Raw genomic sequence first — 16,271 nt, forward strand, 5'->3', positions numbered from 1 at the left:
ATAATTAGAAGGAACAAGTCAAGGGTGATGATGTGGGAAGGGCATGTAGCACGAATGGGGTAGAGGAGAAATGCATATAGGATATTGGTGGGAAAGCCGGAAGGAAGGCCAAGACATAGATGGGCGGACAATGTTAAAATGGATCCTAGATAATAGAATGGGATGCTATGGATTGAATTGATCTGGCTCAGGATAGGGACCAATGGAGGGCACTTATGAACATGGCAATGAACTTCGAGGTTCCATAAAACGCTGAGTAGCTGCACAATTGGCAGCTTCTCAAGAAGGGCTCAACTCCATGAACGGGTGAGTGAGGTCGCCTCTGTTTCTGGGTAATGAAATCTAGGATGACACGAAGTGTTGGATCTGGATAGGATAGGAGCAAGATACATATTATCACGTGTATGAATTTGACTAAGGACGGATTTTCGAATGATGTTCGGATTTATTGGGCTCTTTGATACAATGAGTGACTACACGTAATTATAATTGCTTCACTAATTCACAAATTTTACAGTTCACTAGAGCTCATATTGATGTCTTCTCAGCCTGCTGTGTCTTCACCATTCTTCTGATAATGGCTTCCAACGCCGGACGTTCTCCTTCCTCTGGGTTCACGAACTGTTCCCGGCCTCAGGCACAGCTCATAGCGACTGAACTTTAGGAGTTCTCTAACTCACTGGCTGACTGACTCAGTCACTCACCAATTAACTCAACTCAACACACCCTCTCTTCACTAATTGTCCTTATTATGACATCTCGGTACCGACCGCACAGAAAACACTGTTCCTCTGTTGCTGTTTACGGATCACTGTCCGTTGTCTAGTTGTTCGTTTCGCAGCCGTTGCCTAGCAACGGGTATACATGACATAATATATTATTTTGGCTGAGGAAATATTTTTGTAAAATTCTGCTTGGAAGAAAGAAAGGAAATGACATGATAACATTAACATGAATATTAATAATTTGACTTTTGAGCTCAGATGTGATTGTATTTAGCCTTTGTTTTTGGTAAAAGCAAGTTATAAATAAGTGCATTTAATTCGTTGTTTATATTGAAATTTCTTTTATATTGAAGACATATGTAATTTCAGGGACTTTAGTGAGAATTCGTTGAATTTACGTAGGATCTACTCTCCTGTAACAATGATATTGATAATTATCTTCTTGAAATATGTAACGTGGAAAATTAACGCTCTGTATCTTCACTTACATTTTAAAAGCAAATTACTGACAAGAGAGATGCACCTAAAATATTAACGTAGTGGGAAATGAAACGGCAGGAGTTTGTCAAAATTTACTTTTGGCCATATACATGTTTTATTCAATAAAATTATACATTTTAATTGATTCTTGTATTGTGAAATCATATGTTTTAATAATAACCACTATTTTTGATTGTGTAATATCTGATTCTTCGATTTTGGTCGCGGAAAACATCTTTCGGATGAAGCTTACACACAGGACCACGGTAAACGCTTATTTGATAAATTAAGTCCCTTCATACTCACTTTTAAACTCTATAGAAAATGGTTCTATTACAATTTGCCAAACATTAACTTCTTTGAATAAAGTAGTCTTCTGGGATGTGGCACCGTGTAGATGTGGTGTTAACCGACGTTTCGAAGGAACGTATCATCTCCATCTTCGCTTGTGGATTTTCTTATTTTCCTTCTTCCCTGAAGATGAAGGCGATACGTTCCTTCGAAACGTCGGTTAACACAACATCAACACGGTGCCACATCCCAGAAAACTGCTTTCTTCATAGTCACCGCCGTGAAGACCTCAAATCTTACATTAACTTCTTTATATCCAAGCATCTAAACATTTCCTCTGCATGTTATTGTAAGTTAATACGGGGAGTCCAACTTTATTTCTCTCTGAATACTATATTAATATTTCACCCATTTGTTAAGTTTCTAAATAAGATCTTGTAACTTTCTAAGATAAATGGTCATTAAACATGCTAAATAAGAAATTACCGGTATGAAACTTTACATCAAATTAAAACTCATTTAATTTTGTTGTTTTCAGATATGTGTGGTGGATGTTACGAAATTAAAACATATAACATATACATTTAAACAAGCAAACTTGTAGAACTGAAACATAAAATCTGAGCTGTGGTTTTAAAATAATTATATTTTGGACTATTCACCACTTTTCGCACTCCACTTACTTCTGCAATGACTCAACCAAGTGAGCATGTCATCCAACTCTGCCATCTGTGAGATAAATCCAAACCTACAAAATGCATTCACCTGTCGTCTAGTGAGTAAACATTAATTTCTTTATTCTTTTTAACTTCATAATAATAGCGAATTAAACTGTGAAGAATAAATTTTGAGTTCATCTGATAACCATGATGTGCAATATAAAAGTATATTGAATAAAATGTACATTATGAATGAATATAAATATATGTGTTGCGAAAACGCAATACCTACTAAAATTTTAACATTAAAGTAAATGATTTACTGTAGAATAATTTCAACTATATGTTATTTACTATTTATAGTTAGTCTGAAATTTGGCCGCGCCATAGCTCAAGCGATTAGTCGCTGGTTTCCCACCGCGGCGGCCAGAGTTCGATCCAGGGTCTGGTCAAGTGGGATTTGTGGTGCACAAAGTAGCGCTGGGGCAGGTTTTCTCCGAGTACTTCGGTTTCCCCTGCCAATCTTCATTCCACCAATTGCTCTACANTGATTGGTTCGTCGGCTGATGACATCATGAAACGGCTGTTTTCAGCCTGCTTGATCATCCTTCTAACACTGAACGGTTTGTTTGAGACTTAATAACTTATGATCAAAATTGGACCTTCAACATGAAAGGACTGCCTTCATGGAAAACACTTAAGTGAAATTCAAAGGGGAACATAAGCATATATACATGTATTTGATTTAGTGTGCCTTAAGGCCGCGCCATAGCTCAAGCGGTTAGTCGCTGGCTTCCCGCCGCGTCAGCCCGGGTTTGATCCCGGGTCTGGTCAAGTGTGATTCGTGGTGGACAAAGTGGCGCTGGGGCGGATTTTCTCCGAGTACTTCGGTTTTCCCTACCAATCTTCATTCCACCAAATTCTCCATAATCATAATCATCCGGGGCAGGCTACAATAGGCCAATCAGTGGCCGCCGTGGCGAGTGGACCCAGTTGGACTCCACCCCCCACTAAGCGAATTAAAAAAATTTTTAGTGTGCCTTAAAATTTGGATAGGAGAATCCCACAGGCATAGGGAAATGTTTCCGTGTGACTAGAACTTCCTCATACACAGGGAGCGTAGTGATGGAACTGAATATATTCTAGAACAGTGTTCTAGAAGGACATGAGCAATCCTTTTCATGCTTCCGTCACTTTAGCTTGTACATAATAGACAGGAGAGTTGGATTCCAAAAGACCAAATCCTACTGTCATAGTAGAACAAAACACGCAGTAATAAATCAACCAAAATTAACCACACCACACACCTACGGAGCAAAGTCTTCGGTTCCCTATACAGGATCCGTTTTTGAAACTATCTGATGTTGCTGTGGTCAGTAATTTGATGGCGTATGATTGCCCCAGGTTTCAGTCAAGTTTTCAATTCCTCAAGCTTGCTGTCAAGATGAATGTTCAAATACTCCCTTGGGAAAGCAGTAAAAAGAACATTTCTGATACAGAACTTTTCTAATTCTTAGCACGTCAGGCTGTGAATCTGACAGAATTCCCATCAGAGCCAGACTGCACTGCTCGCCTGCGCTCCTGTATTGAACACGTTATGAGGATTGTTTTTGGAACTATATACTGAAATACATCCCCTTAATGGTTTAGGTATTAGGTTGATTAAATATTATTTTATCAAAAACACCATTTGTAAGCTGAAATTGATGATGGGGTAATAGGTATTTTGAAGAAATTATTCCAAAATTTGTTTCATATAGGTTATTAAGGGCTAGCAGTTATAAAGTTAAAATTTAATTTCATAGAGCAAATACTATTTAGAAGTTCCTTATATAGCGGATATATTCGTCATATAAGTGATAACCATGAAATATTCTGGAAAGGAGCAACTAATGAATGAGTAGATAGACTTTTAGAGCCTTCACAGAGAAGGTACCTCTCTTAACCCGGATATTTTTAAATGTAAAATGTAAAAAAGAAGTAGACTGCTTCTGGCTATGACAATATTATGAGTATGATAACATAATTCACCAGGCTTTCTGAAATAACCCCTAGAAAGTAAAGAGTGATTCATATATATTATCTTCTAAGTAGATTACTGTTATTTATATTATATTATATTCGCCCTATAATGATCACTTTATGCATTACATGATTACGAAATAACAAACAGCACTAGACATGAATCGCTTTTTATACCACACAAAACTATTATATTTTCTTCTGGCAACGAACCTGGAAACGAAGAAACAGAGAGAACTTTGGGGACTAATTTATAAAATGTAAAAGACTAAGTGATTATGTAAATCTATGAAATGAATTTCCTTATCTCATGTATACAAATATTTTCAACTAAAATAAATTTAATACATCCGCGGACGAGGGATGCAATAACAACGAAACTCGTGGACTCGTGAGATAAGAGCGAAATGTATGGGGAACATGAGAGAGAACTGAAGTCTCTGTAAACCTAAGAACATGAAGGATTGTACGTCGTCGCGTGTGATTTACTGTGCTTTCTGCAACTACGAACGCTCTATTTACAACTTGGTGAGATACATACAGTCGTATAGCCTGTAATTTCGCCAGTGTGGGTGATGCTTTTTGGGCCTGAAGTAACTGTAAAACTTCCAGCAGAACATTTCCGTTATTAATAAAATAACGACATGATGAAATAACGAATGAACTCTGTGGAGCGGAGTTCTTGAAAAATTGGCAGTGACTCAGTTGGTCATGAAATTGTCCGTATCTTATGGAGTCCGAGCTATCCCACAGGAGGACACCTGATTCAGTTAGATCTACTCAGCGTCTTTACATGCTAACTTATTTAAGATACACTTTAATATTATTCTGCAATCTCTGCCTTGATCTTTCAGTTGCCTTTTCCTCTTCAGATCTCATGAAAAAATCGGTATGCATTTCTCATTTCGCTACGAGAGCTATATTTGTTACCCATTACATCTGCTTTAGCTAATCGTCCTAGCAATGCTTGAAGAGCTGTAATATACTGAACACACTTCGCTGGTCTATTGAAGAGTTTCTGTGTTTTAAAAAAGGGAAACTTGCCGGAGGGAGGTTGCCGGAAATGGATTTCAAAAGGAACATGCTAGGCGGTATCTTTGCGTTGAATTCATTCAGTAAGTGCTGGAAAACCAACTGTCAAATCCAGATACTCTCCCCCCTCACTGCGATTACCATATTTTTGGACGCTGAAGGGACGCTGAGATGCAGCAACTTGTTTACGACTGGTTCTGTTAGCAGAATAGGGAACTTCGAGATATCGCCGTTTGGAGGTTCGTGGCAGTTTTCGGAACCAAAAACGTCTCTGATATTCACACTTCGGCTCGTTTCTACCCAAAATCTCATGTATATACCAATTTACCATAAATTAATTTAATGACGTCACGTAACTGCTGTTATTCTAATGTTTATTTTAAACATTTTTTTTTATTATTATGTGTGATCCATTTTGCAGTGTATATTCTGTCGTTTTTTCATTTGAATTCAGCTGAAATTTACTTCTACATTCTCCGAAAGTTGGAAGTTTCCTATTCAATTAAAATATGTTACAAATATTGTACTCAGTTTAATAACTGTTCGAATTATAAAAGTTTATCAACTCCATCCAGCGTGACCGATAAATGTTTTTCTTCCTTTTTAATCTTTCACCCTTGACATGTTTCGGTCTGAGAGAGCATCTTCGGAAGGATATATATACGTAGGGAAGTAAAAAATTATCCGCACTCTTATTTTTCCAATCCATATATACAAAAGTAGGGGTTGAACAAGTACTTCATTTTTCTACATAGTCTCCTCCCTTTTCGATGCACTTGGTCCAGCGGTCCAAAAGCTTGTGTATTCCCTCCACGAAGAAGATTTTCGGTTGGTTGCGTAACAATTTATGCACCGCTTCCCCCACTTTTTTGCCCGTAGAAAATCAAAAACCTCGTAAAACATCTTTGAGCCGTCCAAAGAGATGATAGTCGGAAAGGGCGAGATATGGGCTGTAGGCAGGGCGTTCCAGNAAGTATATTTAGACTTACATTTCACCTGCACATCAGTGAATTCCCCCCTCCCCCAGAAGAAGACCAACGACCGTTATTAGCCGGATTAATGATAATTGAAATATACATGCAAATCTATTCATTATTCGGGATTCGATTCCGTAAAGGAGTGTACTGCGGACTTGAACGGCCACGCCAGCTAATGTCAGCGATTCATCCAGACAAATATAAGGGAAGAGAGAAATATGTCGAGTATTTAAAATCGTCTCCTTTCTCGTTTCGAAGTCAGACATAAAATGTTTTAAGACTAGAGAATAATTAACCTTAACTAATAACTCTGCTATAATTATATCGTACAATTCTTCTACCAACCTCAAGTCCTTGAAGTTCTCTAGTTGAGGGGTAAACGTGATACATTTAAACTTGGCTCCTACAAATATTATTACTCACTGGGACTTACATTTCCACTTTTCTTGGGGTTACGACAATGCCCTTTACGCTGATAAGGCCCTGTAGTAATGCAACGGCGCCCTTTGACACAATCACACCTTCTCGCTTTCTCTCAGTCTTGTTTCACACCCTGGCAACCGCACCCCTACCGCCTCTACTGTAGTCAGCTGCTTAGCTTTATTGGGAGACTTGAAACTTGCTGCTTTTCCCTTTCTGTTACTTCCACTGCTGAGAGGCGTGCATTCCAGGCATGACATACAGTAAATATGAAGTGATATTTTTTTTTCTTGGCACTACAGCCCCAGTGGGCCTAGGCCAACCTCCATGAACTTCTCCGTTCACTTCGGTTTTTCTAGATCTTACACATTCGGTAGGACTCCTTGGGTGGGTGATCAGCTCGTCGCAAAACCTCTACCTGTACACAAACACAGAAAAACGCACACACACAAATTAACATCCATGCCCTGAGTGGGATTCGAACCCACGATCCCGATTTCCAAGCGAGCGAAGAGAGTACATGCCTGGAGTGACATTACAGGATGTAAAATGTGTTTGTACACGTATCTGTTCTAAATCGAAGAAGAATAACGATGAAATTTCTTTTTGAAGTCATTACATAATCCGTCCTGCCCTCATGTACTCCCATTAAATGTAACTTAGATTTTGAGAGTTCTTCTGCCACTGCCCTGAGCGAACCTTCCCTATATATACTTATAACATTCCAGTAATGAATGAGGAGCTTCATAACTTGTACGCTTCTCCAAATAGAATGATCAAGTCAAAGAGGATGAGGTGGCCAGGGCATGTAGCACGAATGGGCGAGAGGAGAAATGCATATAGGTTATTGGTGGGAAAGCCGGAAGGAAGGAGATCACTAGGTAGACCAAGGCGTAGATGGGTGGACAATATTAAAATGGATCTCAGATAGATAGGTCAGGATGGTATGGATTGAATTGATCTGCCTCAAGATAGGGACCAGTGGAGGGCTCTTGTGAACACGGTAATGAACCTTCGGGCTCCATTAAATCCTGGGAATTCCTTGAGTAGCTGCACAATTAGCAGCTTCTCAAGAAGGGCTCAGCTCCATGAGTGACAGTGAGTCATGAAATAACCTTTTATAGATGCCTACGACTGGAACGAGTAAACTTTACTCTATGCACAACTGACAGGTTCAGCTTTGTGCTTGAAATTGTGAGAGGGGCTTCACCACGGTCTGCCGTATTTCGGTGCCAAAACGTTCACTCAACTTTTTAAATCTTCTTGTTTATAAAGTAAGAGGATTTTAGTTCTAAAGTCTTACCACGAAATTACAGGCGTGTCATAAATATAAGGCAGCAATCCAATTTCAGCGCTTTCACCTCGCCGTCTCTGTGCAACTTCGTCCGCACATTAAAATTCACACTTCGAAGTCTCTACATAGCTACACACAGCACAAAGGAAAGAAACCAACACACCAAAAAGCATTCACAAGACCTGCAATATGACAATAAAAAAAATTATAAGCATTTCACATTACTCGCATAACAACAGAGTAGCAGTTTTCATTTACAATCTCATAAGCCTGATGATGGCCAGTTTAATTCGCTTAGTGTGGGTGGAGTCCTACTGAGTCCACTCGGCACGGCGGCCACTGATTGGCCTATTGTAGCCTTCCCCAGGTGATTATGATGATGGAGAATTTAGTGGAATGAAGATTGGCAGGGGAAACCGAAGTACTTGGAGAAAACCTGTCCCAGCGCCACTTAGTCCGCCACAAATCCCACTTGACCAGACCCGGGATCGAACCCTGGCCGCCGCGGTGGAAAGCCAGCGATTAACCGCTTGAGCTATGGCCGGTCATGATGGCCAGTTAGGCCGAAACATACACTGTTGAATAAATAACAAGAAGAGACAAGAAGCCTTCGAAGTGTGAATTTTAATATATGGACGAAGTTGAACAGGGATTAGGAAGTGAGGGTGCTAACATTGGAATACATATACAGCAGGAAACTGCAAAATACAGTACAATGGACAGCAACCCTCAACATTAATATTCTTGCAATAAACTCTTTCTCTTTCTTTCTTCCTTCAAAATGTCCGTGTTTGAAATCCATTCCGAGGTATCACATTGTTGCATTTTAGGTATTTAATAGTTGCAGTTTTTCTGGGAACTTAAGGGTATGTCTTCAGGACAGCCACTGTCTTAAATAAAGTTCTGTAGGATTCTTCAGTCACACAAAAGTATCCTGGGATAATACTTCGGAATAGGCTACGACAGCTTCCTGCACAGTGCACGTACTTTTCAACTGCTCGACTGGGACGCCGACTGCCACTCGACGGTAAATAAATTATACAGTTAAAATACAGTCATTAGTGTAAGAGCGTTTCTCGTGCGTCTCTCATGTAGAAGCATTTGTGAACGTCACTTCATAGCAGTTGTACTTTGTTGGGACGCAACTCATGTTACGGAGCTGCTGTTATACACACACATACTCACTCCTGGGACGTTCTTAATTGTAATTCACTCCACTCTCCTTCCCAGTTCCCTTCGCAAGAAGGTGGTAGGACATTACACATGGGCGCCAGTAAACATACGTAATGTCCTTGCAAGCTGACTTCAGTTCAGCCTTACCATCTATCTATGGCTCTACAGCCCTTGTGGACTTTGACCGCTTTACAGTTTCTTAATCCTATACATTGTCGGTAGGACGCCTTAGACGGGGGATCAGCTCGACGAAGGCCTCTACCTATACACAGAACAACGCAAACACAGAATAAACTCACACAGACATCCATGTCTCGAGTGGGATTTGAACCCACGACCTCAGTGTTGGAACGGCCAAAGACTGTTTATGCCTCAGACCACGCGGCCACTGTGACCGGATAGTCGTGGCAACTTCTTCGTGTAAATCTGTAACTTGAAGCGATGAAAGTTTGCGTCTGCTCAGCCCGGGTTTCATTTAAAGGCTCCTTTTTGGAAGGACACCGTCCTATGTAACCTACGATAAACTGTTACTTTCAGACAGTGTTTGGGTTGTCTGTGTTCAAAATCTGGTGCTCACAATGATACTTAATTTTACCAATGGAATTCAGTTCTTAGGCAGTTGGAATATTTAAATTAATAAGGAGTTCTAACTGTCCGAACCACGAGGTAAGCTCGCCAAAGTCATGCAGCTATCTGTTACGAGCTTGGATTACACACACAGACAGTTTACCACTGCCTATAATGCAGTAATTTAGGCATCAGTGCTGAACGTTACATACGAGATCAGCACCAGAATGGATATAATTTACCGTTTGTGTATAAGAATGGGGCTACGTCTCCTCATTCATGTTTACAATATCAGTCTGAATCTTAATTAACATAACTGACGATCGTTATAAATAACGACAGGTTATATCAGTCATTCCTGTTTTTTTTATTGCTAGTGGGGTGGGACTAAGTCTCCTGTACTGCGGCCACTTCTGGCCTATTGTACCAGCCCCAAATGATAGGTGAGGGTGATTGTGGAGCAATTGGTGGAATGAAGATTGGCAGGGGAAACCGAAGTACTCGGAGAAAACCTGCCCCAGCGCCACTTTGTCCACCACAAATCCAACTTGACCAGACCCGGTATCGAACCCTGGCCGCCGCGGTGGGAAGCCAACGACTAACCGCTTGAGCTATGGCGCGGCCCACTGATTTGTGTTATTTATTAACATAACTGACGATCGTTATAAATAATCATAGGTTACATGACTCATTCCTGTTAGTTATTAACCGCCTTACATGCACCTTGCTTTTTAAAACCTTTGAAAGTTTTGAACGTTAAAATCTCTTCATACCAGCGACGCAGGAGAGAATAAACAAGTACATGCTACGATACAATATAAGTCATTAACGAATCTACCAGCCATCTTGGTCTGTAAGTTGTTTTGCATTTTGTCTACACTTCGTCTCCAATCCTTCTATTTGTGCAATGTCCCAGGTTTGCTATTCTGTCACTAAGTTCAGTATGTGTGTGTAGGCTAGTGGTTACGAAGAGGCCCAAAATGTTGCAGCAAACACTTGCTACTGATTGTCAACTGTGCTGTCAGTTTGTTACACAAGATGACAGAGTTGACAGCAATTAGGGATCGGATGAATAGGAACAGAAGTTGAGAGCAATAAACGACACTGTAAAACGATGGTTCCTAAAGTGGGCTTATGGTCCGCTAGAGGGCGGTCGGGTTACGTGTGGCGGGTGGCGTTAAGGGGCAACGGGGCAGTAAGGAGCGCCGAATATGAGCGCGTTGTTGGCTTATTTACGATTGAAGTGACTGTAGACCAAACATTGGGAAACTGGTATCAGTTCATCAAGCCCATCCTTAACATTAAGCATTTACCAACACTGAAATCTTACTTTATTGTTATTACCTTCCTTAGTGGGTTGTTCAAACCGCTAGTCTGGGGAATGTTGTTTATAGGATAGGGCAAGGGGAACAGGGGATGTTGTTTATGTAACTAAGTTTATGGAAAAAGTTTGGGAACCACCGCTGTAAAATGTGCTTACGTAATCTACATTTCAATATCTTCTGTAGTCTATTGCTACTCCCACATAGAAAACTTGTACATTTTCTGTTACAGTTGATTAAAAAGTGCTTTGATGAGGTTAGGTATTTCGGACGAAAGGGGGGGGGGGAAGTACCTTGCATGAGCACGGAAATATTTTTCTCGATATATTTTATGTTCAGCAATTTCCCACTGAAAATTCTGCGGACTTTAACTATTAAATTCAGACGTCGTTAAATATGACAGATATAAACATGTTCAAGGTACACTGTGCTTACATAGGTTGAACTGCTCCTCTGCAACTGGCTACCAGTTCAGAGAACGTTAGGAAGACATTTAGGGAAGGAGTGTGAAAACCAAGGCCCTCAATACGATCTCAAATTTGTAGGGAGAAGCATATCTCAGATAGAGAACATAAAGTTAGTTTGAGCTTTATTGTATAAAGTATATAAAATGACCCCAGGCTTCGTTATCTTCTTCTGTTAAGAAGTAAACACACTAAAAATTGTATTTTGTTAGAATACAGGAAAATTTCCTCTTTAGTGCAATGCATTTTCATATGTGCCATTTCCTTTTCCTCAGACGCCAATCAGTTACATTCCTTTGTTGGACATAAACATCGATGTTGTAAAGCGTACATTGTTACAGTCCATATAACATTACGTATATAAATGTATATACTAAAACATTGTTTTGCCTTATAATTCGTCAAATATGAACTATACGGAAGAATTAAGATTACAGTCTCCTGGCTAATAACGTCATCTAGTTCGAGGAGAGTCCGATATTTTAGAGGAATATACTGCCTCCGAAATGCAAGGCTATCTCCAAACTACATGGGTTTGAAACCCATAAGACTGTGAGAACATCAAATCCAGTATATCATAACACATTGTGACATATACCAAACACGTGACAATATTTTTAACAAAATTGTATACTTTAATATAGTTATTTTCTGTTCTGAGATATTTTGATGACTGGAAATAATTGGGAACATAATATTAATGATGACCTGAGGGAAATGAAAGTGTGAGTGTGCGAACAGAGTTCAACACTCTCAAGAAAGAATCCAGTCGTAGGCCCTTATTAACTTCGTAATAGAGTGAGACTGGTTTCAACAGATAGGCAAGCAGCAAATTTCCAAGCTGTACTTCTCACCATGGAATTATTAAGTTATATTTACTCGTATTAGAGGAAATTAGCCGAGTTCGATTTTAATTGAATTTTAAAGTGTCATGTAAGAATGATTAGATCACAAATTAAATATATCCCATAGTTTTTATGCTTTATTGCCTTTTGTAACAAATTAAAACACATGAGTTTCAGTTCAGCTCTAGTGGCAAAATATTCATATCAAATTTCATCAAAATCCGTCAAGTGGTTTGAAATTGAGACTACGGACACACACAGAATTACGGGAAATATTTAGCTGCCCTAAGTCGTCTTAATGTTTAAAATGGATGGCAGGTATAAGCTTATATTTTGGAGATAAGGCTCTTAAGTGTTGTGATTTTCTCTTAAGCCATTTAAGGGATCTCTCTGATATGAAGTGTCTGTGTTATTATTTGTTTTATTTATAACTCCCTTACAGCTGCTAGGATTTTCAGGATCGAATGAGGAGAGATGATGTTTTTACAAATTGTGAAAAATTACGAAGTGGTAGAAGGCAGTCGTTGCCTGCTTCAGATAATATTCCTGCATTTGCTTTGAGAGTCTGAGAGGGCATTCACAAATGCGACAGTCAAGGGTCAGTCGATATGCAGCTTCAGAACCTTCATGACACTGGTCTTCAGCGTAGTCGCCATTCCTCAAACTGTACAATTGTTGAAAGGGCTGCCTCTCTCTTGTGACTAAATATCCTTCTCAACACATGGTCCTTAAATAACTTGAAGCTATGTTCTTTCATCAGGGTGAGAGATTAAATTTTATTTTCCATCATATCATTCAGAGATAATTTCCTTGTCGCGTTTACGATCCTTACAATTGCAGTTTGTGGATGCCAGGCCCCTCAAGGTCAACATGGACAGCGCCAGGTGGGGTCGCTCAGCACCCCAGGCCCAGGTGGTGGTAACATTAGGTGGATCAGAGGTGGGAGGGAATGGAGAAGAGCTGATCCCAATCTTATCAATCGCCTATGGAAAAGCAGGACACCGCTGGGTAAGATGAGAGAGAGTAATATTCCGGATAATGTGATCGTCATTTTGAAAGGATGGATGACTGACAGAACGGTGGACTGGGAAGGATTAGAAAGGAAACGTCCTTTGCGTGTTCTAAGATACTATCCCATAATTGGCCTGGTGGGGATCGGAGAATCTACGGAAATATCTTCGCCATTATAATCGGTATTTAGGCCAAGGTGTGGAGAGTTCAACTGAAACAACCAATAGGAAACCCGAAACTATTATCAATATTTGTTAATTTTAAAATATAAATTGGTAATATTAGAGAGCTCTAACATCAGAAGTTTTCAGAGCTATTTTATGCCAGTGTAAGCGTCTTTCCTAAAATACAGGCGCCATGAGAGGCTGGTTACATTAGTAATAATTCAAATAATTCAAATCCTCTGAAAATCTATACTATTCGTTTCTTAATTAAATATTTATATTTCATTCCTCAATTCGTAATAACACTTAGTTTAATGACAATGAAATTATTATTACTGTTATAATTATCAGTTATTTATTTGTTTACTTTTACTTTTATTCATTATTATTTCTTCCAAGTACTTACCTGTAATTTGTATTTGACTTTTAATAAGTTTGTCTATAATGTAATTCATTCATCTGCACTGCGTTGTGTCTGTAATTGGCCTTGCGGCTGTTGACTCGGCACATAAATAATAAAGAATTGAATTGAATATTATCGACTTTAGAGCTACTTAGTATTTATGTAAAAGCCTTTCATGAAGCTTAAAGTCCACAAGATAATAGCATGGGATCTCAATAATTCAATCGATCATATTCAATAAGGCTGAAGTGTAAATGCAATACAACTGGATGGTCCTTACATAGTCATTATACAGGAAAAATCAAATTGTTACTTCTTCCTTAAACATATTGGCCGGTTTTACTTGAAAATCAACGGATAAATATTGTCAAGGGACAGAAAACATATTAGTTCGAAATTATAATAAATGCATATCTACGCTGAGAGATTACAAAAATGTGAGCAAAGAGACCTCGAATATAAATATGTAGAAATTCAGTGTCATACGTAATAAGACATAAGCACAACAGTATGTTGGTTTCCCGCTTAAACTGCTAATTTGTATGTATGAGGACTTATCGCTAAGTAGCATAATGGAGTGCATATGATATAATTCAATGCATACTATATCTGTTACTTTCTTGCCTTCTGCAGAACATTTTATTGAGTGGGTGGGATGAGGTTCAGTCCACTTAGTACCCAGGTCACCACTGGACCCACTGATTGGCAAGTGTGCAGAAATTGGCGGGGAAAAAATTGGCAGGGGAAATTGAAGTAGTCGGAGAAACCCAACCCAGTGCCACTTTGTCCGACCCACATGACATGACCTGGGATCGAACCCGGACCGCTGCGTTTGGAAGCTGGCGGCTAACAGCCTGAGATATAATACGGCCACTCGGAAGTACCTTGTAGTACCCTTCAACTCTCAGTATATGGACAATGATTGTTTGAAGACCGAAATGGAATAAATTCCCTAAATTTGTTGTGTGTATATTAAAATAGACCTCTTCTGTGGTCTAGTGGTCCGAGTTTCTGGCTACAGCTCCAGAGATCCTGGGTTCGATTCCCCGTGCTACCAGATTTTCTGAGGAGTAGTGGGTCTGAAACAGGGTCCACTCAGCCTCGTGAAGATAATTGAGGAGCTATTTCAAGAAAATAGCGACTCCGGTCTAGAAAATCGAAATTAACAGCAGTGGGGATCCGTTGCGCTAACCACGTGACAATCTCTATCCGCTAAATTTGGCGCTAACTTCGTCGACAAGCGGCGGTCGCTCGGTCGGTATAGATCGCTTGCGGACTAAAATCACGGAGTTTGTTTTGTATATTAAAATAAGTCTGATGGTTCACAGACTGAAAACATTCCATTGTGTGTGCAGGCAATGCCGAGCCTTACATCGTCATGGCGCTCCTCATTGGGTTCGTGACAGTTGTGATTGGCTGCTGGCTGTCGGATAACTGCTGGTCACCGGAACCGGAACATATCGTCACCATTGCCTAGAAATGGCGGCACCCAGGACGCGCTGTGATCGCCCAGCCAAGAATTCAAGCTCAAAAAGTTCTAATGTGCAACAGCAACAGAATCCCAAGTGATGCACGACTGCAGTCACTTTTGTAGCAACAGTCTAGATATTCTGGAACGTTTCCACAGAATTCACCCAATATAAAACAGCATTCTTACCACTCGGATGTAACACGTGGCAATAAGGGATACCCTTTTGGCATGGTCACTCAAAAATTATATATTGTCACTCAGCGCTGTTGTCACAAATGCTTCTTCTGCGGCAAAATTGGTTATTCAGTACAAATTTAATTATAATTAAACTTACTGGGCAGTTAATTAAGGGCTCTATTTATAAGTACCAATTTTCTTTGGTAGGTAAGACAGTTATTGGTACCGAGAACTATTGAGGGTATACAGTAACTATTATCATGTTCTTTGTACCACGCAGGCGTGAGGAGATCAGAATGAATTAAATGTCGTGTCCTTCGTATTTGGATGTCCTATGTTGAAATAAAAATGTAAATCATAACCTTCATATGAAGACGAACCTGGTAAATGAAAATTACGCTTAGTTTGTTTTAACGCAAATATTTGGAAACGGTTACAAGTAGATGGTCTTTATGAAGTTATCTATTGTAATATTTGGAAAATTCCTTTAAGTTAGTGGAAAGTATAATTCAAGGTAAATCTAAAAACATGAAAGGAAAATTTATGTGGCTAATTAATATTGCCGCAAGCAATAATTGGCTCAAATTTTCAGCGCTTCAGAGAGCAGTAGTAACTTTGTGTACCACCTTTAGTAACGGTTGTTAATCTGCTATTTTCTCGCAAAATTAAAATAGATTTTATTCTTTCGGATCAATAATAAAATAAAATTATCTTCCTAAACGCTTTCAGATATGTTAATGATGTCAATGGGGAAGTGAAGTATTTACTTTGAAG

The 16,271-nt window shown here is 39.4% G+C and overlaps 1 protein-coding gene across 1 annotated transcript; it reads left to right on the forward strand.

Moving 5' to 3' along the window:
- Positions 1-2,714: 2,714 nt before the first annotated feature.
- On the forward strand, positions 2,715-15,428 carry LOC117282953. Its single transcript, XM_033754712.1, has 3 exons — positions 2,715-2,778; positions 13,112-13,279; positions 15,205-15,428. Exons 1-3 carry the CDS (start codon positions 2,730-2,732, stop codon positions 15,324-15,326), a joined length of 339 nt encoding a protein of 112 aa, XP_033610603.1. The 5' UTR covers positions 2,715-2,729; the 3' UTR covers positions 15,327-15,428.
- The last annotated feature ends 843 nt before the right edge of the window (positions 15,429-16,271 follow it).

The sequence above is a fragment of the Cryptotermes secundus genome, unplaced genomic scaffold (assembly GCF_002891405.2).
Source record: "Cryptotermes secundus unplaced genomic scaffold, Csec_1.0 scaffold883, whole genome shotgun sequence".
NCBI classification, from domain to species: Eukaryota; Metazoa; Arthropoda; class Insecta; order Blattodea; family Kalotermitidae; genus Cryptotermes; species Cryptotermes secundus.

What these genes read in the sequence shown, in the direction of transcription:
- LOC117282953 (XM_033754712.1), top strand. Translation starts at nt 2,730, where the DNA reads ATGAAACGGCTGTTTTCAGCCTGCTTGATCATCCTTCTAACACTGAAC. An exon ending in CATCCTTCTAACACTGAACG is followed by an intron (nt 2,779 to 13,111) that starts GTTTGTTTGAGA and finishes TTACAATTGCAG; the next exon opens with TTTGTGGATGCCAGGCCCCT. An exon ending in GAAAAGCAGGACACCGCTGG is followed by an intron (nt 13,280 to 15,204) that starts GTAAGATGAGAG and finishes TTGTGTGTGCAG; the next exon opens with GCAATGCCGAGCCTTACATC.